This window comes from Chiloscyllium plagiosum, unplaced genomic scaffold (genome assembly GCF_037043375.1).
Source record: "Chiloscyllium plagiosum isolate Xiang-an unplaced genomic scaffold, Cpla_swu_hap1 HiC_scaffold_28, whole genome shotgun sequence".
NCBI lineage: Eukaryota > Metazoa > Chordata > Chondrichthyes > Orectolobiformes > Hemiscylliidae > Chiloscyllium > Chiloscyllium plagiosum.
This window is the reverse complement of record NW_028270166.1, coordinates 29,371,339-29,398,236: the sequence shown is the minus strand read 5'-3', so window position 1 is coordinate 29,398,236 and position 26,898 is coordinate 29,371,339. Positions and strand designations below refer to the sequence as shown.

Sequence of the window (26,898 nt, the reverse complement as noted above, 5' to 3'; positions counted from 1 at the left end):
TCAGGGCTGCAAGAGTTAACTAGTGAGCTGTCTGACAAGTCTCACTTCACTTGAATGGTAACATTGCTTTTTATAAAATATTCATTTTTCTTTAGTTACTGTACATTTTTTCAATTTTGCTTGTTTTAATAAAATCAGAATTTCTTTTGCCTCTGAAGCATCTGCCTCCTGTGTATTTCACCACAGCACACCTCATTACATAAGCTCAGTGTCAGAACTAGGGAGCTGGTGTACAATAAGCCAACCAGCAGTCCCTCCACAGTAAAGCATGGGCATTTCAAAACCCCAAATGTTTATGCCTATGCTGGCTAAACCATTTTTGCATTTTTAAACTTAACAAAAATGCCCAGTTGCTGCAATAAAACATAAATTGAATTTGTACACATATGATCACCAGGAAATAACTAATAAACTAATTAGTGTATTTTGTTTTACAGAAGCTTGCTCACATAACATCTTAAATATTAGAAATTATAAACCACTGTCCATTATGAGGGAAAGACATTGCAAAAGAGTTCAGCAAGTAAACCCACAAAGATGATGCTTTAATTCATCATTCTAGAATACCAATCCTGCTATCATTCATGACAGCACCTAGCGATTTCCAAACATCAGCCTGACCTCAACTCCCCTTCTTAGAAAACCATTTCAGCTGACCATGCTTTTTTGAAATACGTTAATCTTCTGTATCCACAAAATCACAAATTGTGTATTCACCTATCCGCACCAAAAATTAAGTAACAACAAAAATCAATGTTCGTGGCCAAACTTCACGTGCCTGCAATATTTTAAGTATTTTCAACAAGCTCCGCACCTGTGAATTCCATCATTCATAGGGGTTCTCAGGACTGGAACCCTCACAGATAGGGAGGAATGACGGTACTCCATGATGACCAACCTAAATTTATGATTTGCAATCCCTAATGTTGTGCTGTTTTGTAAAATGAACATAAATTAACTTGATTCTTTATGAATTTTTTTTTTTTTTTAAGAGTCTTAAAGGACATGGTTGTCAATTTGTTTTTCCATCTTTTCTGCTTCCGATAATATGTTATCCTGGTCTAATACAGAACAGTACACTGAGGATGCAGATTAGTCAGGTGCTTTTGCCTGGTTGTTCTACACCCCAACACCGCACGGATCTAACAGTTACAGCTTTTTGTGATGCATATATTAATGTCACCATCAAGTGACAGATTGCTCGCGAGGTGAATCCAAGACATATGAAGCTGTCATTGCCGATGATGATATATAGTGGTATGGCAAGACCCTAGACCGTGACATTTTATCTTGCTGATGGTCACAAAACTTTTCACAACATGTCAAAATCAAACTCATTTGCTAAAGATATTCTTGAATGGCATGCTAGAGTAGCATCACCAGTGTACAGCATCTCTCTAAGGAGGACTGGACATACTCTTACCTTGGATCCCACGGTCTTAAAGTAACATTGAACAGCTCTCTGCTGGTTCTGGTCTAGGTGGACGCATTGTGTATTTGACATGAATGCATACAATGGCTGATGACCATCTGTAGCAGAATACTACCATTTTTGACCCAACTCCAGATCTGAAAAGGCTCCAATATGCCCTATCTTAGTTAACCTTATCCGTTATGTCAAATGGAAATAAGAGATTACATTCAGCAGCTTCAGCAGACAGTCGAGAGTGTGGTGTGGAAAAGCACAGCAGGTCAGGCAGTATCTGAGGAACAGGAAAATCGATATTTTGGGCAAAAGCCCCAATGCGTCGATTTTCCTGCTCCTCGGATGCTGCCTGACCCGCTGCACTTTTCCCGAACCACACTCTCAACTCTAATCTCCAGCAACTGCAGTCCTCTCTTTCACCTAGCTTCAGCAGGCAGCCATTTTTCACCAGCTTAAACAGACCTCTGCTCACAAACTTGAACACCTTGCTAAGGTTAATGAAGGCACCATGTGGTGGTCTTGGTTTATGACATTCATCTTTCAGTTGTCAGACTGAGAAAGTCATGACAAAAGTAGAACTTACAGTTCTGAAACGCACAAGGATTCAAGGTATTTAGTGTTCAGCCGAGATTTGCAGTCTGATAGATACAACAGGCAAATACATATCCCATAATACTTGGCAGGATGATGCTTCAATAGTTGTCGTAATTGCTGGAATCAGTCAATCTTGCACCTGTACAGGTTACAATTTTATGTTTTGGGACAATGCCCTCTCCCTCCAGCAGAAAGGGAAAGATTTGTGCAGATGATTTAAAAGTGCCAGTTTCTCCTGCTTGACAAGTTCCAGAGGCAGCTTCTACTGATGGCAAAAAGTTCAGTAGCTTTCATATGTTTCTGCATTGTGGGTTTGTTATCCAGCTCTGACACGACAGGCAGGCCTCCCGTGGTTTCTAGAATTTCATCAATGACAATTTTTTTTATAGATGTACAACTGAAGGTAGTATTCCATCCATCTCTCCAAATAACTACTGCAATGAATGATGAACTTCCCAGTGTTAGTTTTAAATGAAGCCATTTCCTTTGCTGTTGGATCAATTGTCTCTTTGATAACTTCATACATGCCCCTTGCAGTCCCTATATCAAAGGGCATCTGAACATTCTGCCAAATTTGAAACCACTAGTTACTAGCACACAGCTAGAAGTCTGTTTGACTTAGAGTGAATTAGTGCATTCAGAGCCTCCTCACTCGTAACACCCTTGTAATTCACGAAAGCTTGGATTCAAATCAGATTCCATCCATATGATGTTAGTCCCAAACCAGTTAACATTTCTTCATTCTTTCCTGTCATATTTTGACAGTGCGTTATTGGAAATTGTGGGCCATCAAAGGATGTTCTATTTTGCTTATGCAATTTGACAGAAAATGCTGGAGGACACTTGCTCATTTAAGTTGAGGAATGCTGCTCTTTTATTCAAGTAAGCAATATGACTGAAGATGATACAAGGACAAAATCTGTGCTTTGAATGAAAAAACTTCAACAGCTACACCCTAATGTCTAGCAATGATGGGAGCCAGCTGGTGCTTATGTCTTGCTCTCGGATGTATCCAGGCCACCCTGTGGCATGGTTTGTCTGAAACAAATTGTCATTTACAAAAAGTTCACGCTAGTAGCAAAGTTAAAGTAATCTTTGTTCTTATTTATTTATTCCAGGCCCTCACATCCAAGGCAAAAGGGCCTTATTTCATGATTCTCTTCTACTCGAGACACTAGATAATGTTCCAAAAAATCTGTGGAAAATAATAGCCCATAAAGGTAGGGAGTAACATACTGGCAAGGATAGAAGATTAGCTAGATAACAGGAAACAGTAGGTATAAACGGGTCTGCTTCAGGTTAGCAGGATTCAATGAATGGTAAGCCATACGGATTTGTGTAAGTGCCTCAACTTTTCACAAATCATATAAATGACTGATGTAAAGATCAAAAGTATGGTTAAATTTGCCAATGATACAACGATAGGTAGGAATACAAGTTTTGGAGAGTACATGAGGAGACAACAAAGATATATGTTAAATAATTGGTTAAAGATCTGGCCAATGGAGTACAATGTGGGAGAATGCGAAATTATCTAGTTTGACAGGAACAACAAAAAGGCAGCATATTATTTAAATGGTGAGAGATGACAGAGCTCTGAAATGCAGAGGGATTCAGGTGTCCTATTGGACGAATCCCAAAAGATTAGTATGACAGTGCAACAAGTAACTAAGAAAGCTGATAGAATGTATTCATTCAGTGCAAGGGAAACTGAACAGAAATTAGGGAGGGTCATTGTTGAGACCACATCTGGAATATTGGTCTCCTTACTTAAAGATTGTAAATGTGTTAGAAGTAGTTCAGAGTAGGTATAATGGACTTGTACCGGAAAGGGGTGGATTGTCTTATAAAGTACAGTTGGATCGGCAGTGTTTGCATTCACTGAAGTGTAAAAAGCGTTTTGAACGACAAAACTTGATTCTGAGAGGTTCTGACAGATAGGACATGTCTTGTTGTGGGAGAATCTAGAACAAAAAGTCACTGTTCAAAAATAAAGCATTGCCCACTTAAGACAAGACAAAGAATTTAATTTTGTTGTTGAGGGTCAAATGAGTTTTTGGATCTCTGATTCCTCTGCAATTTGAAGAAGAGTCTTTGAATATTTTTATGGCAGAGGTAGACAGATTATTGATAAACAAGACAGTCAAAGTGTTAGGCACAAATGTGGAGTATCATATCAGCCTTGATCTTATTGAATGGAACAGTAGCCTCAAAAGGGCCAAGTGGCCTATTCCTACTCCTGAATCATGTTTGTAAGTATGTATGCACATCTGTAAATTCCCCAGCAGGTAAACAGGCTCTGACAAAGATCCTACCTGAAGCACCTCACAGAACTAGTCCTTCACCTCTGTATTGGAGCACAATGTTGGATCCAGAGTTGGATGGACAGAACATGAGAACTATTTGCTGGAAATGGCAGCTGGAAAAGGGTTCTGTCAGTGAGAGTAACAAATCTCTTACAGCAAAGCCTAGAACTTGTTCATACATTTGCATTGAATTCTTCAATGCCAGATGAACCTGCAATTGTTTTCTTTTAGTAATCTGCTCTCAGCAAGTCTGGTCTCTTGCAAAAAGGCGGTGTCAAAGTTCAGCCTATCAAGTTTCACGTTCATGTTCTGCAGTCTCTTGCGTGCATGACCGATGAGCTGATAATTGTCTGTCCTGTACTCGTGCTTCTGACGTTCCAGTTTCTTAAATCTTCTTTCTTCCTATCTGTTTTGTTTATGTACCTGATGCAATGGATTCTGTCCTCTTGTTAAGTACAGACGCTTAAGTGCATAATAGCCACAGAAGAAAACACAACACAGCAGAACAACACCGTAGTAGTTGGGAGTTGTCAGATTCAAGGTGGGGCACTGGTTGACTAGTGAGGTACCATGGTCCTTCCCACGATCGGAGACAGCCTATAAGCACTGGCTGTCTACGTTAATCGAGTCATGCTCATAACCAGTCACTGCTGTTTGACATATTAGATTAACGTTCTGCAGCAAAACTGATGTATTCCCTCCAGGGTGCAAACCTGCACAAAATGTATGGACACCGAGGGCCACAGAAACATCAAAGTTTCCCTTCCAACCTTTTAGGCTAAATCACGAGGATACAAAGCACTATGTTAGGCCTTGGTTTGGCTGCAGTTGCTGGACAAAGGACAAATTTAGTCTAAGCTATTTCCTACCAGTACACAAAATCTCCATCAGCAAGACCTTGGACTTGCCTCTTTAAGGGACCATATACAAAATGGATCTCTTGCAGATTGAGGTTAACATTTCAATGGAATTCAGAAGTCTGAACTTGAGGTGTGCAGTGTGCAAGCACACCAGCATATGGACATGCTCTAATGCTCATGAACTAAATCCCAGCTGCACTGCCTTATAGAAACCTTGGGAGAATGTAAGGCTAAGGAATTAAATTCTGAAAAAAATTATGAAGTGAAATTGAAAGGCTGATGTATCAGTATACTGCAAATTTCAATGCTTACACATGTTACATAAGTTTATAGGTTTACGCTCATCAACTTTGCTACCTCACCTATGTCAAAGAGGGAGTGAGAAATATCAAAATACTTCCTAGACTATTATATAAGCCTGTCTCCCATTTTCGCAACATCTGCAGAGTTCCAAATGCCTACTATTTTGGTGACTAATCCATGTGACCAGGTCAATATCGAATTTGACCAATAGGTAACAACAAAAAGAAGCAGAGGAACCTGCAAGATAACAACTAACACACAAAACAAAATCAGCCAGCTTTACTTGAAGTCCATCAATATTATGAAAAAAACTTATGGTCATCATGAAGTACATTCACGCTGTATCGCTGTTAGACATTTACTCATGCTTGCATACTCCAAAACCAGTAAATTCCAATTGCTTCCAGGCATGTTACATACCATATAACTAGGTGTGGCTGCAGAACTGTTGATTGGTGTCGTCTCTTCATCTGATGTGTTGTTCAGAGTTACAGAAGGGGCTGTGATACCTTCTTCGGTTTGTTTGCTCACACCATTGGTGCCACTGCTGGCAACTGGAATATATATATATATATAAATTGCAATTAGATTCAGTTGTACAGCTCTCATACTGGATTACTTGAAAAATGAAAGTTTATCAGGAGTTGATATAGTTGGAGGACAAGTCTATACACAGGTATGCAGCATGCTCAATACTGCAATTCTAAGTGACCCATCTGTTTCAAAAGGCAGAATGCTGGCATACATAACCAAAAACATCTAAAGAAACTCCAAAGATTGGATTGTTATCACAGATTTAGAAATGCAATGTTAAAGAAGCTATTTCCATACACAAACTCGAAGAAACACTTGGAAGAAAGGTTGATATCGCCATTACAGCGGAAAACCTCAAACTAAGATCTGATTACATTAAATCTTATCTTTCATATCTAATTCCTTCAATTTCCATGAAGCTGCTACACCTGTAAAAACAATTGTGTGGTATTGGACAACTACATGACATGGTTATAGTCACATAAACCAACTAAAGGTAGGAGGGCAATGGGGTGCTGTCTCTTCCAACATAATAAAATCACACACAACCTCCTTCAATACTCCCCAACCTTCTTTTAAATTTAAAAGGTCATCAGTCTTTGTGGTATATAAAGCACACTTTAAAATCAATACAGAGTTATGCTGAAAAGCCGGCATGGGTAGCCATCTAGAGTCACCATTTCATAGGTGATGATCTGATATTTCATGTTTCTATTCCAAGTGACGTGCTAGCAATAACAGCTTTGTTGCATTTACCCAGTATTTATTCTGTGACTCCAAATTTTCAGAGTGCCCTGGATACTCAATACCAAGGAAATTTAGTGAGTACTTCAGGAGCATGCCATCCTGCAGCCTTTCTGCACACCCAACTGCAGGATTAAAGTTGAAGGGTGGAACTGTCAAGGATTTACAATTTGGGTATGATAGTTTTCATCTATCCAAGTAAGCCAAACTGTTAACCAAGAATTATCCTCCAGAAAAAGTGAACCTTTACTTGCCCATGCAATTTTAGAAATCACCAGACAACGGTTTTCTTATTAAAGTTCAATTGTTCAAATGTTTATGTTCACAAAAATTCTCAATGGAGAAGTGCTTCAGTTGAGAACATAATGGGTTAAGTTGATGGCATGGAGGAATTGCTAAAATTTAATCTGTAACATCACAGTAAATCAAGCCATTGAAAACATTTATGCTAAAATTTAGATTGCAATTTTAAAAAGGGATTCATTATAATATTATCAATATCAGTAATTATAATTGAATACCCATGCACACAGCCAGATGACAAGAAAAACTGGTTGTTTCGGTCACCATATCGAAGCAGCAGGGAAAGCTTGAGAAGACCAGGATGATTTTAGGCCTTTTGGGACTAAGTTCTGATTCATGCAACGAAACATTTTTGTTGTTGACTGATGAAAGAACTGAAGAATGCAGTACATATTAAAATAATTTCAAGTATAAATAATATTAAAGTAATCATCCTGTACAGCCACAATAAGCCACTGAATTTGCAACTAAATGCCCAAATTTCAAGAAAGATTTGGAAATTAAATGTAAAAGGTTCCGGTTCTAATGCAAATAATGAACAAGTAGAGAATATTTTTAGGGAAGACAGTTGATGTTGAACATGGGAGATAAACCTTAAAAGAATGTGTTTGGTGTGTAAAGAAAGGGGTAATGAGCATTGTTGAGATATCAATGACCCTGCTTACGTTTTTTCTACCAGTTTAAAGGAAGTATTAAATTACGTGATCAACAGATAATAGCGATGGCGGTGAGGAAATACATAAACATTCTTGAAAGAGCTGGAATAACAAACCTTTCTTGATCCAAATTTTTACATATTAATTTATGATTCGTACACGGAGGATTGAGAAAGCATGGAATATTTTGTCAGGAGGAAATATTAAGCATATCAGGCAGCATCCTGAGGCACCATCAGAACTGATGAAACATCATAGACCTGAAACATTAATTTGACATCTATTTCCGCAATGTTAGGCTTAATGGACATTTCCAGCATTTTGTGTTTTTATTTCGGATTCCCCTCTTCAGTTCTCTTCTGCTTTTGACGTTACCATAAGTAACAGTTAAGGTAGAGCTCAAGGAAAACGTGCAAGCAGAGGAACGCTGGAACAGGGGGATTATTTTTTGATTTTCTAATGAAGAGCTAACACAGACAAAATAGGGTGAATGACCTCATTCTGTGCTGTAGTTTCTTATATTAGGGGCTACATTTCAAAAGTATTTCATTGACTAATTCATTGGAGTATTAAGATCATGAAAGATGCTGCACAACCAAATTTTCTTTCTCTCTCTCCCCCTTTATATTTTCATAACAATTTATTAGCAAATCATGACCTGGAAATCTAAACTCAGTTTCATCAAGATTCTGCCCCTTCCATAACAATAACAATCTTAATTGATATGTATGTCTCCAAAGTAAAGCTCTGAATCTTTGTTATTCAATCAGTTAATTTTGCAAGTTTAGCAGTTTTTCAGACTGGAGGCCTGTGACCAGTGGAGTGCCACAATGGTCGGTGCTGGGTCCACTTCTTTTTGTCATTTATATAAATGATTTGGATGTGAATATAAGAGGTATATAGTTAGTAAGTTTGCAGATGACACCAAAATTGGAGGTGCAGTGGACAGCAAAAGTGGTTACCTCAAATTACAATGGGATCTTGATCAAATGGGCCAATGGGCTGAGGAGTGGCAGACGGAGTTTAATTTAGATAAATGCGAGGTGCTGCATTTTGGGAAAGCAAATCTTAGAAGGACTTAATGGTACTTAATGGTAATGTTCTAGGGAGTGTTGCTGAACAAAGAGACCTTGGAGTGCAGGTTCATAGCTCCTTGAAAGTGGAGTCGCAGGTAGATAGGATAGTGAAGAAGGCCTTTGGTATGCTTTCCTTTATTGGTCAGAGTATTGAGTACAGGAGTTGGGAGGTCACGTTGAGGCTGTACAGGACATTGGTTAGGCCACTGTTGGAATATTGCGTGCAATTCTGGTCTCCTTCCTATTGAAAAGAGGTTATGAAACTTGAAAGGGTTCAGAAAAGACTTACAAGGATGTTGTCAGGATTGGAGGATTTGAGCTATAGGGAGACGTTGAATAGGCTAAGGCTGTTTTCCCTGGAGTGTCGGAGGCTGAGGGATGACCTTATGGAGGTTTACAAAATTATGAGGGGCATTGATAGGATAAATAGACAAAGTCTTTTCCCTGGGGTGAGGGAGTCCAGAACTAGAAGGCACAGGTTTAGGGGAGAGGGGAAAGATATGAGATCTAAGGAGCAACCTTTTCACACAGAGGGTGGTACATGTATGGAGGAGGAAGTGGTGGAGGCTAGTACAATTGCAACATTTAAAAAGCATCTGGATGGGTATATGAATAGGAAGGGTTTGGAGGGATATGGGCCACGTGCTGGCAGGTGGGACTAGATCAGGTTGGGATATGTGGTTGGCATGGACAATTTGGATTGAAGGGTCTGTTTCCGTGCTATGCAGCTCTATGACTCTTTGACTCTATGCAACATTTAAAGAACCAATTCTGTGAATTGCTCTTTTACAGCAATACTGCCCTCTCCACTTCTACAACAGTTCACAGACATCTTAATTATATAAAATGCAAAAGTTAAAACACACGGTATATTTAGCTTAACCTGTAGCAATATGAGCTGCTGTAAAATAGTTCTGCAAAAGCATTATAAACGCATGTACCTGACAATGCAGAAACTTGACACTCAATCCACCAAATATAATAAAGAGCAGACAAATCCAGCAACACTAATTCAGAGAATTGCAGAATTGCTACTGCACAGGAAGCTGTTCAGCCCATCATGTCTACACCGCCTCTCTGAATGAGCATGATGATTCAATGTCATTCACCTGGTTTTCCCCATAACTCTTAAGTTTTAACATTTACAGGTTTTTATTTAGGTTGTTAAGTTTGCCAGAACTGCAATAATGGCTAAATATACTGAAAAAAGGTTGACTTTCTCAATGAATGTTAAATCAACTTGGGAATATAGATTCCACTCAAGTACACTCCATATTGCACACACCAACATTTGTGATTAAGAATCTAACCACAGAAGTGCTTAATTGGACATAAGCAAAGAACTTTCTAAAGTCTCAGAATATGTGCAGAGGGAAATTAACAAATAAATGAACTTTGTGGGATGAACACTGTAGAGAAGATTCAGGACCAACTCTTGAATCAATGTGAAATAGAACTGGATGGTTCAGCTTCTCTGAACCTGGATAATTTTTCTTTTAAACAAACAATTCTTTAGAATGCAACATACAAAAATAGGCCAATCCTTTAGTTTTTTTTGTCCAATGATAAGGATTGCATGAGTAATGTTCCAAATAGTGTGGCTGAAGCTTTTAAGCATCTCCAATTAACCGAAAGTTCAGAGGTTACATTTCACTCATGACATAACTATCCATTAAGCTGTGCAATCAAAACGCCAATGTAAATTCTTTTGCATATGAAATATAGCACAAGGTAAGCATCTTATTATATACATAATGCCAAGGTAAGTTTTGGTCAAAGGATAAAGATTCCTATACCACTAAACTTGCATTATGCAGAATCCTATTCTAAGTAGCACAATCATGTAAGGCTCAATACACCCCAAATATATGGACTGACATTTGAAGAAAATGAGTGATACATCTATTAAGATTTAGATTCAATGTTGCTAATATAAAGACATGCACATCAGTCCACCCAGTGGAGAAGTACAGAGGTGGCAACAAGGTAAAATAAATGTATGAAACTTCCAGCTATCCATAAAGACTGACAAACATTAAAGTAATGGAAGCCTTGCCATAAACCAGAAAATAAGTTAATAACAAATAACGATCCATGCCATGAATGGTTGACAACTTCTCATAAACACACTGCCAAGTGAAGATTTTTTTAAAATTAAAACTGTTCTGGATTTCTACAATATGCAACTCCTACTGTAACATTTTCACAATCAATGAGTGGGATTAGTAGAAATGCTTTGCCATCAAAGTAGAAGGCGAGTGAGTGAGTGTGGAAAGCTTGACAGCATCCTGAAATTTTGAAGAGACCATAGCATGGCCTGAAGTGCACTCAAATGTCTCTCCTCATTCTTCACTTTCCATTTTATCGAGCACTGTTAATCCCTCTACATTTTCTCACTTCTGCCCCAAATTCATTAATTCTTTTAGTTTTCTCATTTCTATTTTCTCTTTTGGATCCTGTTCTATCTTTGATTCTACCGATTTCTCTTGATATAATTCTTTACATTCTTCTTTTTTCAAGAAAAGAAATAAAATATATTATCTATCCATTTCATATATCCTCTTTCCTTTTTATTGCATTGTTGATTTTCTTTTTTTTCAATCTCTGCAGGGATACAGAGTCTGCTCCATCAATTACAGCTTTCAAAGCAAGAACAGTAGCTGTCCTTGCTCCTACTGTGAATCCAAGTGCAAGGGTCATTTAAGTGCAGGTTGAGGTACTGCCAGCAAAGGGGATGTGGTAATGGGTGGATACAATGCACATAAACGTGAGAGAAGCAAGCATTTTGCAGTCGGACAAAAACGATGCATCATTAGCCCTCAGAGGGCATGAGTGTTCACTGTTCAATGAAGTGCAGCATAATCCAGACAGTTGTCCCTGTGCATACTGTGATGATTATTCAAAGCCCTGCACTTCATGTTTTTAATATAATCCAATATTTCTCTTGTGTTCAATGACAATTGGCTTATTGAAATAGACTTTGTTCCTAGGCACAATATAAATGAAATTTTTTATGTTTCATGTGGACTCTTCAGTAGTTTAGGTCTGCATCTTGTCTTTGCAATGACTATGGGTTCCCCAAAGTACTGTTTGAAATGTGTCACTGTTAAGTCGACCAGATGAACAGTCTTTGTGGAAGTGAAAATTAAAGGTACATTTCCCAACAATTTAAACAGGAAAATTCACAAGATAATCCTTACCATATTGTAAAAGGAAGTTCACAGATTCTTACATCAAAATCAGTCATATATAAGGGGGCAAAGATAGTTGTAGATGCTGGAAGGTGGGTGTCGGAAAAGAAAAGAAAGGGAGGAGGAAATACGTAGTACAAAATGGATGCGAATTTGGAAGATGGTTCACTGCGAATTTAGCTGGAGTCGCGAACAAGCAACATTTCAAAGCGAGCCAATCCCTACAATTGGCAAAGACTCAATGCAAACACCAATTTGAAAAACTGCTTTTATGGAAGCAAATTGTTCAGAATTTGAATTTATATTTTGAGGATTACATCTTAATTAGGTGAAAATTGTAGAGGAATGCAACTTTAACAGCATATGCAGACTGGCAACAAGACCTCGGAGAGATTATACAGTAGAAACAGGAATTGCAGTTCCAACCAGTTACCGTTTTGTGTAAAGGACTTCTGCTGGGGTGGCTGCAGGACAGCTGGACGTAGGACGCTCCGCTGCTGCTCCTTGGACTTCTGACTAGGAAGACCTGCAAGACCAAACAACTGATTTTACATCACCTCAGCTTTGTTGTGAATCAAGCATGCTGCTTTGAATAAAGTTGCAATTCTAGTATAGTACAACATCATGTTGTAATGTTAAGGCTAAGTGTTCCAAAACAGTCACACATCCTGTTGAGCAGCGTTTTGGTGAAGATTGTGTTGCTTGGGGTAGTTAGTAACTTGCAGAGTTTATAAAAACACATCAGTGTGATGCATTTTACTAGCGGAAAACCATTTCTTGCCAATCTACACAACCTCTAGCCAGCTACATTTCCACAAGGAAATGAAAGCTGCAAATAACAGCAAGCTTAATATTTTTTGCTGATTAGAAAGATGTTTAAAAATCAGCATCAGTTTACTACCAAAAAGGTGCCTGACAGGAAACAGCAGGCAGTTATTGCTATCATACCAGAATTCAGAAACTGAAGACTTAGCCGTGTAGTGTCTGCAATTATGAAGCTTTCCTGCTCCTCCATTGTCAAAATGACACAAAAGGACCAACTGGTTTGTGATAACTGCAACGCAATCCACTAGTATAAATCATCACAAAGCAAATGACCATATGATCGTGTCGAGATGTGGAACAAAGTTGCGCATGTGACCAGTGTCTGTAAACTGAGAATTTTTGGGAATGGGCAACGCTCTAAATACTTACCTCTATAATACGGTTCCATCGCATGTATTTTCTGCTGAAGGAATTACTGTGACACAGAGACAAAAATTGTGCGAAACACTTCAATAGAACATACTGAAGGTTGAGAGTGTACTTCAATTTCTTAATATATGACCAACATATTTTTCTGCCAACTTTAAAACTGAACTTCCAAGTTTCTTATGGTTCTCTTCTTCAAAGGATGTAGCCTTGCGTCTCTCTAAAGGTGTTCAATTGAAGTAGTAGCATTTCAGTCCCATTAGTGACACTGCCCGAACAACAGCGTCTAATTCTCTATTAAAATCATTCTTTTAAAACATTTCAATTGAAATTTATATTCAGTATGAATGGACTTGGCAATTTACATAAAATAAAAATATTAATAGTGCAATGACTGCAGTGAATATAATAAACCCACATGACATTCTATCAAAAACACAGATTTCATATTCTTTTTTGATCTAGTCACTGAAATCCTGCACAGATTTACAAGCATCTACAATTACACAGGGAAACATCTCAAATACTTTAACCATAACTTGCATTCAATACTTTGGAGCGTTGTCCGCCCACAAACACACACCTGCAATATAGTATTTAACACTTTAAAATGAAGCTAATTTTAAAAACTGGTCTGCATAGAAATAAGATCTAGTCATTCTCAAAACATTTTGATTGAAATTACAGCAGATTGAGTTCACTTCACTCATCAATGTATGTGCCAATACTGGCACTTTACCAGAAATTACCCTGTCTATTCTAGTTTGTGTCCTTCCATATTTTTCCTGTTCAAATACTTAATTAATTCTATTTTAAACGAAGTTTTGATGTCCATTTCAATTGAAATTCGTGATTAAAAATCCTTGTCCCGATTAGAAGAAAGATTTCCTTTGTATGAGAATGAGTCCAATTCATTAACAACTTACTAAACACTGAAGATAGCTTTATTTATTTTTCTTTACATCTACCAGAATTTTGAAAATTTACAGTCTTCATAACTTTCCCTTCACTAATTTTCAGCCTTCCTTCATAAATGTAATAGAGTTTCTTTGAGGTTTGCAGAACTTTCCAATGGGTTCAGGTTGAGCTACAAATCTCAAAAATCGCAAATCTCCAATGGGAGTTGTTTCACACAGGGATTGATAAACTTACATTTCACAATACTTGTGAAAGTACCCTACTACAATAGAACCTGATGATACAAAGATACATAAACTCAATGATAGACCTTCAGATAATCTTGAACCAATTTTGCCAAATATATCAGAGAATATTTTATTTATGGATTATTAAATATCAGAAGAATTAGCAGTAAACATGCACAATTTGAATTTGGAGACAAATACATGAAATTGGGTAAAGCCCTGCACAAGAGATAAAAAATGCCTCCTCGCATTACTAGAAATTCAGAAAAGAGAGCCTCGTTCAAATTTATCTTGAGACAAATTAGACACAATTAAATTTAAGTCAGGTCAGGGGAAGTCAAACAAAAAATACCATCTCATGCCCAATTATGGAAGGCATATAGTCAACACTTGCATGTTAGCATTCAGCCATCATTTAAACAAGAATCAGAGGGTAAAACACAGGCATGAAATAACACTTGCAGATCCCATGGATTTTGAACCTGGAGCTGGCAGAATTTGTCAAGCTCAGGAGTAAACATAAAGGGGAGAATGATTCCTGGCTTACAAAAACTCCAAAATGACTAGCAATTGGTTCTCCATTGGCAGAGGATGAACATGGAAAGATTTTGGATTATTATTAGTCATACCTTGAAGCAGGTATTAAGTATGAGGCGGTCATCAATAATCAAAATCAGTTGCTACAGTGAGTATGAAGGCCACTGGGCTACATGTTTGGACATTCTATTATGCAGGTCCATGATGAAGCCAGTTGCAAACATGTCATAAATGAATTGGAAAGATCTAATTGACTGATGAAGGCAATTAAATGAAGAAAGACTGAAGCCAAAACCTTACTTTCCATTGTTGTAAAATAAAATATTAGAAGAGACATGACACAAGTCTTTAAAATGATGAAAGGTATAATGTTGAAGCAAGACATTATTTATCATGGTTAACACAAAGCTAGAGCACTTAAGGAGAAAATTCAAATACCTTAAGTAAGACAATTAGAAAGAAACTCAGGGCAACAGGTATAGAACAGATTCCAAGAGCTAGTAATTGCAGTTGGTTTGATATCTGTTAAAGCTAGACCCTAAATAATAATGTTTGAATATTTTAAAGTGAAGTAGACAATTAAGTTTTCCTTAGTATATCATATAAATACATTGGACTGAGTAGATCTAATACATTATTTGTTCCATTACTTACATCATTGAAGCAGCCTTTATAGACTTCAATACTCATCTCTTACCAAGAAGTTCATGTTTTTAATATTCACAGCAGATCTTTTGGGATTCTTAATTTGCACAATGGTTACTTAACAAATTTGCCTTCCCTCATGTGATATTAAAGAGTTAATGTGCTCTGCTGATCTGCAGAAAAGTGGATGCCCTGAGGCTAGGATGGGATGCCTCTGACTTACAGGTACATTGTAAGGAATTTACATGGCCATCCCTTGCCATTCGGACAGACCTCTTGACATGCTTCGCAAGCACAGTGAAGAGCGTTAAGAGTTTCTCCACAGCTTGTACTGTATTTGCTTAATAAACGTTGGTTGTTCACAGAAGTTGGCTTGTTGCAGTTGCATCAAGTGTGCAAGAATCTCAAGAAAAAAGGAACCTAACATTTGGTGGCAGCGGTGGGATTCCAACATACACAGAGCTTCTAGGTGGACTGAATAAGTGATCGTTTGAGTGCCGGTTGTGTAAGACAGTTGGGTCCACGAGGTACGATTTACCTTGATCTCTCTCTTTAACCTACCACTCAGTTGACCCCTCAGACTCTGTGGTGAAGGTAAATTATGCCGTTGCACGCCGATGAGTTTGCTTTCAGAATCATAAGTTATTGAGAATTCGGGCTACAGTCTCCCGGGAAAAGGGGGCTGGAGTCCTCTAGTAGGGAGGTTTGAGGCTCTAGAGGATAGTGCAAAAAATAAAATGTAATAACTGCATCTGTCTCTATCACCCAGTCTTAGATCGGTTGTTAAGAGGGGAGATCCCCCATGTGAATGTCAAGACCCTGAAGTGAGTGTGGAGACTATAGACATGAGGTTTGAGGCTCGGGAGCAAAACAAAACTTCAAAGAAAAACACCTAAACAAAATTTGGTACTTCTTAAAGTTATCACCTTTATCCCCCACACCTCCCCTTGGAAGTACATTTAGGACAACGTAGCGTCACCGGGAAAAGGGGAGAAAGTGGAGTCGGTCGTAAAGTACATTAACTACCAGGGAAGCTTTGTCTGGGTTTTTGTTGTGGAAGTCTCAGTCTCTGGGCTTGGACTTGATAAATCTTTCTTCTGGGGAAGAGGAGTGGCTTGGACAGTGGCGCTGTGTGGTCCACTGTGAAGGCTTTCTCTTTTTATAAGTGTAATTTCATCGAGAGGGTGTGGAAAAAAAAGTGAAACACTGAGATTAAGGTTGTACAAATACTTGGGTCGAAAAAGGAAGTTTCAATATAAATTATGCCATACTGGAAGTGTTTGACATTTAAATATTTTGGTTTGTTAAAGTACTGGTTCAGAAAATCCTTTTAAGTAACTGTTTTGCCTTATTTGAATCAGGATTTCAATTTGACGCGATTTGTGGGCTATGTTAAAGGGCAGATTATGTTTTTACATTAATATTATACAACATTATGCCCCTTTTTAAATTATCAAACATGTAACCTTAAAACAAATTGATTGAGGGCCTTGAACACCGATTTGTTTGAAATTCTACAATGTCTGTTTAAAAGCAAAACAACGGTGTCAGTGGCCATGCTTTAGCCAAATGAGAGTATTGTATTAAAATAACTTTGCTTTTTTAAATGCAGAGTGTTCACAAACAGAAGAGTGCATTTTAATTTTGACGCTTTGTTAAAATTTTAGAAAACGTTAAGTTCTTTCAATTATTGTTCCAAAGAAAACTTCATTGGCCCCTTTCATGTCACAAATGCAAAGAATCTTGATCTCTACCAAAGCTGTACAGGTACTGATCTGCAACCAAAGTAACTTCGACTGTTTTATTTGAGAAGTTTCATTTGGAGAACATATTTTAATATATTCTGCATTTGTTTACCATGAATATTTGAGATTTAAATTTGAACGGAAACTGCCTTTTCAATGGCGAAGCACAGGAAATGTTCTGTTGTTTTCTTGCTGTTGCAGATTTTTGAAATACTTTTCCTGACAGCTTTCACAGTAGTGAAATATTAATTTGTCGAAGGAAAATCATTTTTGAATAACCTGAATGGGTTCCCCCGAGGGTTTGATTTTAGGATCATTGATTGCTGTTTATAAATGACAGAATTATTTAGGCAGTACAATTTAGAAGTTTATGGATTGTAAAACGTGATAATGTCATAAATAGTGAAAAGAGTAACAGACTTCAACACGATTGAGAATGTTGAAATAGACAGACAATTTAGCGTAGTTAAATGTGTGACTATCTTCATACTAATAGCTACCTTGACAAGGAAGGAATTAAAGAGAAAATGCAAAGATACGTGCAGCAGTGAACATAGTCTCTAGAGTTTCTCCATTCACAGATAAAGCATGTCTTCGGACCATGACCAGCCCCTCCATAACCTGATCCAATGGATTCAATCAGCTCCCCAGTTATGAGCATGAGAAGTGAAGAAGCTAACAACGGTGAAGAGGTCTGTGCGCTTTTTGTCAGTGTCTTCCTATGGATATTAAACCACACGAGCTTTACCTTCGCTTTCAATCATTTAAGGGGTATGAAGGTTCACTGATCAAGCTAACATCAAAACAGCCAGTTGGCTTTGTTATAATTGACAGCAGAGCAGGAACAAAAGCAGCAAAGAATGCTGCGTTCACCTAACCTGCTACTGCAACTGCCGCACTTCATGCTTAGATGTGCTGGTATCCTCCATCTAAAGCATCTTCGCAAGGATGAAAGTTTTGTCGATTTTATTAAGGATTTAACTGCCCTCATCCAAGAATTCAGATTTCTCCGTGGAGTGGCGAGAAGAACAGACTGGATTTTGTTTTCAGGTTGAACATTACTGAAGGAGATTTTGGATAACTGGTTCGTTTCCACACAACTTGGAGGGTGTGGAGTGGTCACTAAGGACTGTGGATTTAAGAGTTTTACTGGTGAAAGTTTTTTCCACGTGGGAGATCCTGAGGATCTTATCTACTGCGTGAACTAGTAATTTTTGTTTTATAATCATTGCATGTTCTTATGAAGGAGACTGTAGTGCCATCTAGGTGGTTATCATGGAATGATAAAAGGAGGAAATGTGATATTAAAGAGTCAATTTGCTCTGCTGACCTACAGGAAAGTGGATGTCCTGAAGCTAGGGTGGAATGTCGCTGACTTACAAGTACATTGTAAGGAATTTACATTCCCATCCCTTGCAATTCAGAGCCATTTACATGGCCATCTCCTATTATTCATAGATAATTTACATTTGCATCATCATCCTGTTCAAAATCAATAAGAACATCACAGCTGAATATCTGACTATTCCCTGTAGTTAAAAAAATTTGCAACAGATTTGACCTTTAAGGGATGATTTACGTTATATTGTTTCTGGAAATGATGTAGTCACTGCACTGCGTCTTGAGTGGCATGTGACTTGAGGCAGTGGCTTGGGTTGTCCTGTGGGCATCACTGACTGCGATGTAAAGATTTTGTATAAAGGACTGTTTCCATTGTTCGGAGAGACTTCTCGACATGCTTCACAAGCATGGCAAAGAGTGTTAAGAGTTTCTCCACAGCTTGTACTGCATTTGCTTAATGAAATTTGGTTGTTGTGCACAGAAGTTGGCAGATTGCAGTTGCATCAAGTGCGTAAGAATCTCAGAAAGAAGAACTTAACACTCAAACTAACTCCAACTTGAATTTTCCTTTAAATGAATTATTTTAAGGAATAACCTTTGCTAGCCATTTTTATATCAATAAAAAGTTATTCTTCTTGACTGTGGTTGTAGATAGGGCCCATGCGTTATAAAACACCTTAAGGTTAAATAATTATTTATGGAAAAGCTTACTAGTATGACTCACTTCCTCTCTGAAACTTAAAATCACCTTACTGTAATATTACAGCAGTCCCAGGAGGAAAGTAACATTTTTAGTGTGACAAGAAATTGAGACATCTCATTCTATTTTGTTCTGATTATTTGACACACATGACACAGGCCTTCCTACAAAGCTTAGTCCATTTCATAAGCCTTTTTCCTGGATTCTGCAAACAAGCAACATGAGCACAAAGTACACAGTCCCGATTTTCCAATCAGGATCAAAAATCCTACACACGACCATAACCAGATAAGAAAATACACAATTGTTTTTTGATTAGTTATGCACTCAAATTTCCTTAACAGAAGCTGTTACAAAATGGCAGACACAATACAGGAATGCTTGTAGCCTGCAACAGAGTCTATCAGCATGGGAACCTTTCTCACCTGTGCCACATTTATCAACAGTATTTGCATCCTACTCCAGTTTATTGGACAGTTGTTGAGAATAGTTAACCACACAAGGCAAGTAGTCAGACATGGAAGTGAGGAGATTAGTTGGCTGGTGGGTAAGGGATCTAGGTGCCAGGAGAGTTATGGGGTTAGGTATGGCACCCGGTAGGGAGTCCAGTGGATGTCAGGAAGGTGCCAGATATGTCGATGAGAGCTTCGGATAGGTGGGGTCAGTTGAAGTGGTTGCCAGGTTGAGGACATGTGGAGACAGTGTAATAGGCCACGGTGGTCTGGTGGAGAAGAGAGTGAGCCCAGTGGTGGCTTGGAAAAGTTAGGGAGGTGCAGAGATTGTTTTAGACATTTGCTGAGGTTGGAATGAGGAGCATCAGGGGCTCAAATTAATAGTTACCCTGAAGTTAGAATAGATTTTGAAATCCTATAACTTTTCTTGTGTAACTACTTAGCTTAAATGATCAGAATCCTCTGATATCTGATTCTGGAAATCTTTTTCAGAGGATTCCACACGCTTGGCAACGGCCCCACGAAAATTCAAATTTTTCCAGGCAATTCCTGCAGAGTCAGTTGCACCAGGAACTTTCCAAGGTCTCAACATACAATGACAATCTACTCCTGCAGAATCGACTAGCTACTTATCAAAGTTTAGTCCCTTAGGTTTCCTAGACATTTTCATGCTGAAGAATTTCAAGTGGCAGCGAGGGTCTGGTGGGGGACACTATAGAATTTTTCCATCACTCATGTCAGTGGGAGCACTATTCTATAACAAAGATTAAGCATGCATTTCAACAAAACTTGCAAATTATTTTAAATTTTACACCATTTTACAGGAAAATTACATGCCTGAACAGTTTCTGGATAGGCTGTAAGTTTGCTCGCAGAGCTGGAATGTTTGTTTTCAGACGATTTATCACCATGCTAGGTAACATCATCAGTGAGCCTCCGGTGAAGCACTGGTATTATGCCTCGCTTTCTATTTGTGTGTCTTGGTCTCTTAAGGTGGGTGATATCATTTCCGGTTCTTTTTCTCAGAGGTTGGTAAACTGGGTCCAAATCGATGTGTTTATTGATGGAGTTCCAGTTGAATGCCAGATCTCTAGGAATTCCCGTGCATGATTCTGTTTAGCCTGTCCTAGGATGGATCTGTTGTCCCAGTCGAAGTGGTGTCCTTCTTTGTCTGTACGTAAGGATACCAGTGATAGTGGGTCATTTCTTTTGGGGGCTAGTTGGTGTTCGTGTATCCTGGTGGCTAGTTTTCTACCTGTCTGTCCAATGTAGTGTTTTTTACAGTCCTTGCATGGTATTTTGTAAATAACATTCGTTTTGCAGGATGTTTGTATAGGTTTCTCGAGGTTCAGCAGCCTCTGTTTAAGTGTGTTGATAGGTTTGTGGGCTACCATGATGCCAACGGGTCGGAGTAGTCTGTTAGTTATTTCAGAGATGTCTTTGATGTATGGTAATGTGGCTAGGGTTTATGGGCATGTTGTGTCTGCTTGTTTGGATTTCTTGTTTAGGAATTGGTGGACTGTGTTTATTGGGTACGTTCTTCTTGAATTCACTGTATAAGTATTTTTCTTCTGCCGCTCATAGTTCCTGGTGCTGCAGTGTATTGTGGCCCATTTAAATAATGTCCTGATACAGCTCAGTTTGTGGGTGTTGGGATGATTGCTTCTGTAGTTGAGTATCTGGTCTGTATGTGTTGCCTTCCTGTAGATGCTGGTCTGAAGTTCTCAATTAGCAGTTCATTCCACTGTGACATCTAAGAAGGGGAGTCTGTTGTTGTTCTCCTCCTCTTTTGTGAAATGCATGCCAGTAAGGATATAGTTGATGATGTAGGTTTCCTCTAATTTGTTCCATTTTGTGATGACAAACGTGTCATCCATGTAGCGGACCCAAAGTTTGGGTTGAATAGTGGGGAGGACGACTCTGCTCAAGAAGCCCAATATTGGAGACCCCATGGGTGTTCCATTGATTTGTTTGTAGGTCTTGTCATTGAATGTGAAGTGGGCAGTGAAGCACTGGTCTACTAGCTAGATCATAAGAAATCTTACGATCTAGCTATTCCAAATCAAAATAATTGCAAATAGAATAGATAAATTATTTGCTTATAACCACTAACAAGAATGGTTTCTACAGATGCCAATAACCAAAATATAAAATTAAAATACACTACTTTAATGCCATTCTATCCTTTTCAAATATTCACTTCCCATCACTGATAATTATGCTAAAGTAAAATGCTATCAAAGTTTAGGCAAATTAATATCAGAAATACCTTGTTGAAATGGAAAATGTTGACAATTTTAATTGATTATATAAACTGTCTGATGAAAGGTGACATTCATTTGAAATTCTGTTAAATTTTATATTATGTTAATTTTGTTCCAAGTCCATAAATACGGCACACACTGAGCACCTGGGTGTAATAGAAGTTACATACATTAATACATAGGGCCCTGTTCTTTGCAGTCAGAAAGAACATGTGCACACATAGTGTCTGGCTGTTTCAACTCAACAAAATAGGTGACAGCCATTCTCTGGTTCATTTGACTGGCCAATACTTTGATCAATCAGAGTCAGCCTGCCTGGTTTAAAATGGAAGCAAGACTTTGCAGCTTAACTGTCAGTCATCATCTGGTACAATTTTCATTGTCTCTACCAATCAAACTCCACTTGCCAACAATTTAGCACTCTGCTCTCATACAATATAAATGTTGTTTTCTCCTTACAATAATATTTTTTGGAAATTGTCCTGATAAATACAAGATGAAAAGTTTTGATAATATGTGCCTTTTTTTAAAAAAAAGGGATACTCAAACTCTCTACACCCAAACAACAATTCTACATTAACATTTTTTCTTCAATTATGTACCATTTGTATCATAATATATTCCACAACTGCAAGAAAACATCACTATAATGTTCTCTGGTTGGCAACCTCGATTTTTACAAAATTAAATATTACAGAATTGCATGTTTTGAATTCTGCAGCAAGAAAATTATACACAGAACATTTAAGGGCAACCCTACACATGCAACACAACAGAGTTATGCAACCAGCAGGCAATAGAGAGGATACTGTGAAAATTTACTGTGATGCAGCCTGGTTGTGGAAAAACAAAGATGTGCAAGCCCATAGATGTTACTGTTAGAAAAAATAATAAATGATTTGATTATGAAGTAGAAAATTATCAAAAGCTGTTAATTTTCTGTACATAGATGATAAACTAAAAGAAAGGAATTCAGGGTACACATCTAATGAAGTTGTAGAATAAAGCACTAGAATTCGTCATTGAAATAGAAACCACATCAATATTGAAGGGTAGGTGGCTGAAAGTAAGAGCAATGAAAACATATGGCACAGAACTAACACGTGGGATTAATACTATTTCTTACATGAAGAATTTAGAACCAATATTGAATGGTTGGAGCAAATGGCCTACTTCCATGTTATAAATTCTCCTGAGTTTTAGGCACATCAGAATCCCCAATCTACAAAGAAGCTGGTCTGTCAACAGCATAGACCAACATGATTAAGAGTTTTCAGAGAGCGTCAGAAATATACTACTGAAAGATTACACTTTGGAAATTGTCGACCGATGCCGTCACCAAAATACTGGAGATTTACAGTTCACATGCAAATACAATTGAAATTGTTCATCTATGCGGAAGACAACTGGTTTCTGCTCCCCATATTTATGTTCCAAAATAACAATGAGATGGGGGAGACTGTTGGATCTCAAAATTTCAAAAATGATTCCTCAGGCATGAAAAGGTCATGACAATATTCTCATCAATTTAGACAGAACATCAAAAAGTTGGCCAATGAGAGAAATCTAGTAAAGTGGATAACATCTATGAGTTCAAAATTATGAAGGGTACGATGAGATCCAATAGATAAAAAGTTAGTGACGAGGTTCAAAATCTGTTAAAACTACAAAAGTAATTAAAATGTAACACTCCTGTTCAAGAAGGGAAGAAGGGACAAGTGGGAAATTACGAGCAGTTAGCCTGATCTTGGTCACTGGTAAGATTTTAGAGTCATTATTAAGGATGAGATTACACAGTACTTGGAAGTGCATGATAAAATAGGGCTGAGTCAGCTTTTGTCAAGGGGTGGTCATGCCAGACAAATCTGTTAGAATTCCTTGAGGCAGCAATGAGCTAATTAGACAAAGGTGCCACACAGGAGACTGGTAAATAAGAAGCCATGGTGCTAGGGCAAGGCACTGGAATAAAGAGAGGATTGGTTGACTGGCAGAAGGCAGAGAATGGAGTAAAGAGGTCTTTTTCAGGATGGCAGCCAGTGACTAGTGGATTTCCACAGAGTGTGTTAGGACCACAACTACTAAAGTTGTGTTATATTGATCTGGACAAAGGAACTGAGGGCATTGTTGTTACGTTTGTAGATGACGCAAAGACAAGTGGTGGGGCAAGTTGTATGGAGGACGCAGGGAGGCTGTAGAAGGACTTGGTAAAACAGTGGGAGATGGAATACAATATGGGAAAGCATGAGGTTATGCACTTTTGAAGTGTAAAGATGTACACTACTTTCTAAATGAAGGCTACTTTTTAAAATGGGCAAATCTGAAGCACAAAGAAACTTGGGGGTTCTAGACTAGTCCTAACATGTAGGTTCAGTTGACAGTTAGGAAGGCAAATGAAGGCAAATTCATTTCAAGAGGACCAGAGCCCAAGAGAAGGGCTGTATAAGACTCGGGTGAGACTGTATTTGTGAGCAGTACTGGGCTCTGTACCTGAAGGAGGATCTGCTCGTCTGCAGGGCATCCAGAAGAAGTTTTCAAGCCTGATCTCAAGAATGAAGGGCTTGACATATGAGGGCTCTGGGTCTGTACTCAATGGAATTTAGAAGGATGGGGCGGGGTGGGGGGAGAGTCTCACTGAAACTTACAGAATACAGAGAGACCTGGAGAAGATGCTTTCAGGGAGGAACTAGGACCCAGGGGCACAGTCTCAGAGTGAAAGGACAATGCTTTCGAAAGGAGATGAGAAGGAATTTCTTCAACCAAAGGGTGGTTAATCTGTGGAATTTATTACCACAGAAGGCTGCTGAAGCCAAGTTATTTGAATGCCTTTAAGACAGAGGTAGAAAAGCTCTTGACTAGTAAAGGAATGAAGGGTTCCAAGATGAAGGCAAAAGAAGAGGGCTAAGAAACATATTAGCCATGATCGAATGGCACAGCAAACCCAATGGTCCTGTATTATGGCTTTCTGGTAATTCAAAATGATGTTTTCATAGTGGGAAGTTAGAATGTAAATTTTGCCTCAAACAATGTAAAATTAGTTTATTGAAGATTGAACATGTAAATAAAAAATAAATATTATGAGCAGTTGGTGAGGAGAATTAGACTAGTGGTTCCCGACAAGAAAAAGCACAGTTCACACTACAAACCTTTCTCTTCTGTACTACAACATCCAATGTCCCGACATCCTACATAATGTATCTTTGTATCAAATTTAACAGTATTATTGCATTAATTAGAGTAATGCTGCACTCTTTGCAAATAGGTTTTCTTTACATATTGTGATACACAATCTTAGAACGTCAAAAGACAAATCAGATGGAAAACAAAGTCATGGAACCTAAGTAAAATCAAAATTCAAATCTGTACTTAGATCTTGCTAAGACCTGCTTGCATAGATAATACAATGACGTTGATATCGCCTTTAGAAACTTGCTGCCTAAAAAAAGAATGCCTAAAGATTGGTCAGAAGAACTCTCACAATATTAAACAAACAATTTACGTTACAGTACTCACTGTAAAGCTTCTCACCCTCAAGTAATGCTAGCTGTGCATACTGCTCACACAGCACAACCGATGAAGTAGCACCATCTCGGAGTGAAAAATACAACAATATTATTCATAATTTATGCTATTTTTAAATAATTGATTCCATACTGTTTCAATGTCACATCAGTGCTGCAAAGTTAGGGAAAACACAAGTACTAAAGAGGCATCAAAAAACCTCAAACTAATTAGTTAATTCATGCTGTGAAGATTCTTTTGTGAACCAGATTAGCCTAAATGTAAGTCTCAGGTAATGTACTCAGTGGAAAATTGTACAATTTTCTCCAAAACTGAAATGTGTCATTCATGAATAGTTTTCTTCCAGCACTTACCAGTATTAGACATCCTAACATTCAAACAGTTTAAAAGTATTTCTTGTCTTGCAGCAAATACAACTAGACCCATGTACATAAATTCTTGCTACAATCACGCAGGTAGCAGGTCTCTGAGGAACACATTACAAAGATAACAAGCTGAGATTGATATTTAGACCTGTTGACAGCTGAGTACAGCATAATCACTTGTGCACACCAGTCTCTTGTAGCAATAGGACAAGCTTGTAAACATCTGTACTAACATGTTGATTAAATCATTTCAGCTTCCATAAAAATCAAACTGAATGCATATTAAAGATCACAAAATATCTGATAATTTAAATATCTAACAGTTTGCACAGAAACATGCTGCAGAAATATTTAGACAATGCATCAGATCAATAATTTGCTATTTGAAGCACGTTACCAGTTTCCAGCTGGATATACCAATATAGCAGTTCCTGAATCTGGCAATTACTTTAAAGTTTCTTTTTAACATTCCATATGCATATTATTAAGCAAGTTGAAGTACAAATTACTTCAGAAGAAAGCAATGTTGCATATTTTCACCACACTCCAAGACAATTTTCTTTCTTTTTAAGTCATAAGTAAACTTTAGAACTGGTGCTTCTCCTCTACAATATACTTTTAGCACTCATGAAAAGAAAATATTAATTTGATGAATTCTGAGCCAAAATTGCTGTTGTTGTGGCATTTCAGTGGGTGAGTAACAAGTAACAAAGATTTAGATTTCTGACAGTTCTACACAAAACACGTTAAAGTAGGATAGATGGAATAGATTTTGTATTTTTCATTTTAATTCAGAATTTTTAAAATTTGTTTGAAAGCCACAACATCCATACCAATTTTTGCCGACTTGAGGCAAAAATCTCACCAGTTTTCAAATTAGGCATGATGTAGCTAAAATCAGTGCTATACATAGCTCCATATGCCTCATAATCACGTGCAGTTTTGAGCAGAGTGCAGAGTGGCATGTCTTTCCTGTCAAGAAACAGCACTGGAAACATTTT

General features: G+C 37.9%; 1 protein-coding gene across 1 annotated transcript in view; it reads right to left on the bottom strand.

The window, feature by feature from the left end:
- The window catches only part of ranbp3a (RAN binding protein 3a), a 110,291-nt gene that overhangs the window by 41,505 nt on the left and 41,888 nt on the right, over window positions 1-26,898 (bottom strand). The window contains exons 8-9 of the mRNA XM_043721086.2: window positions 12,427-12,519; window positions 5,910-6,043 (exon numbers count right to left, since the gene is read on the bottom strand). Of these exons, the coding sequence (XP_043577021.2) occupies window positions 5,910-6,043; window positions 12,427-12,519 (227 nt within the window). The remainder of the gene's footprint in view (window positions 1-5,909; window positions 6,044-12,426; window positions 12,520-26,898) is intronic.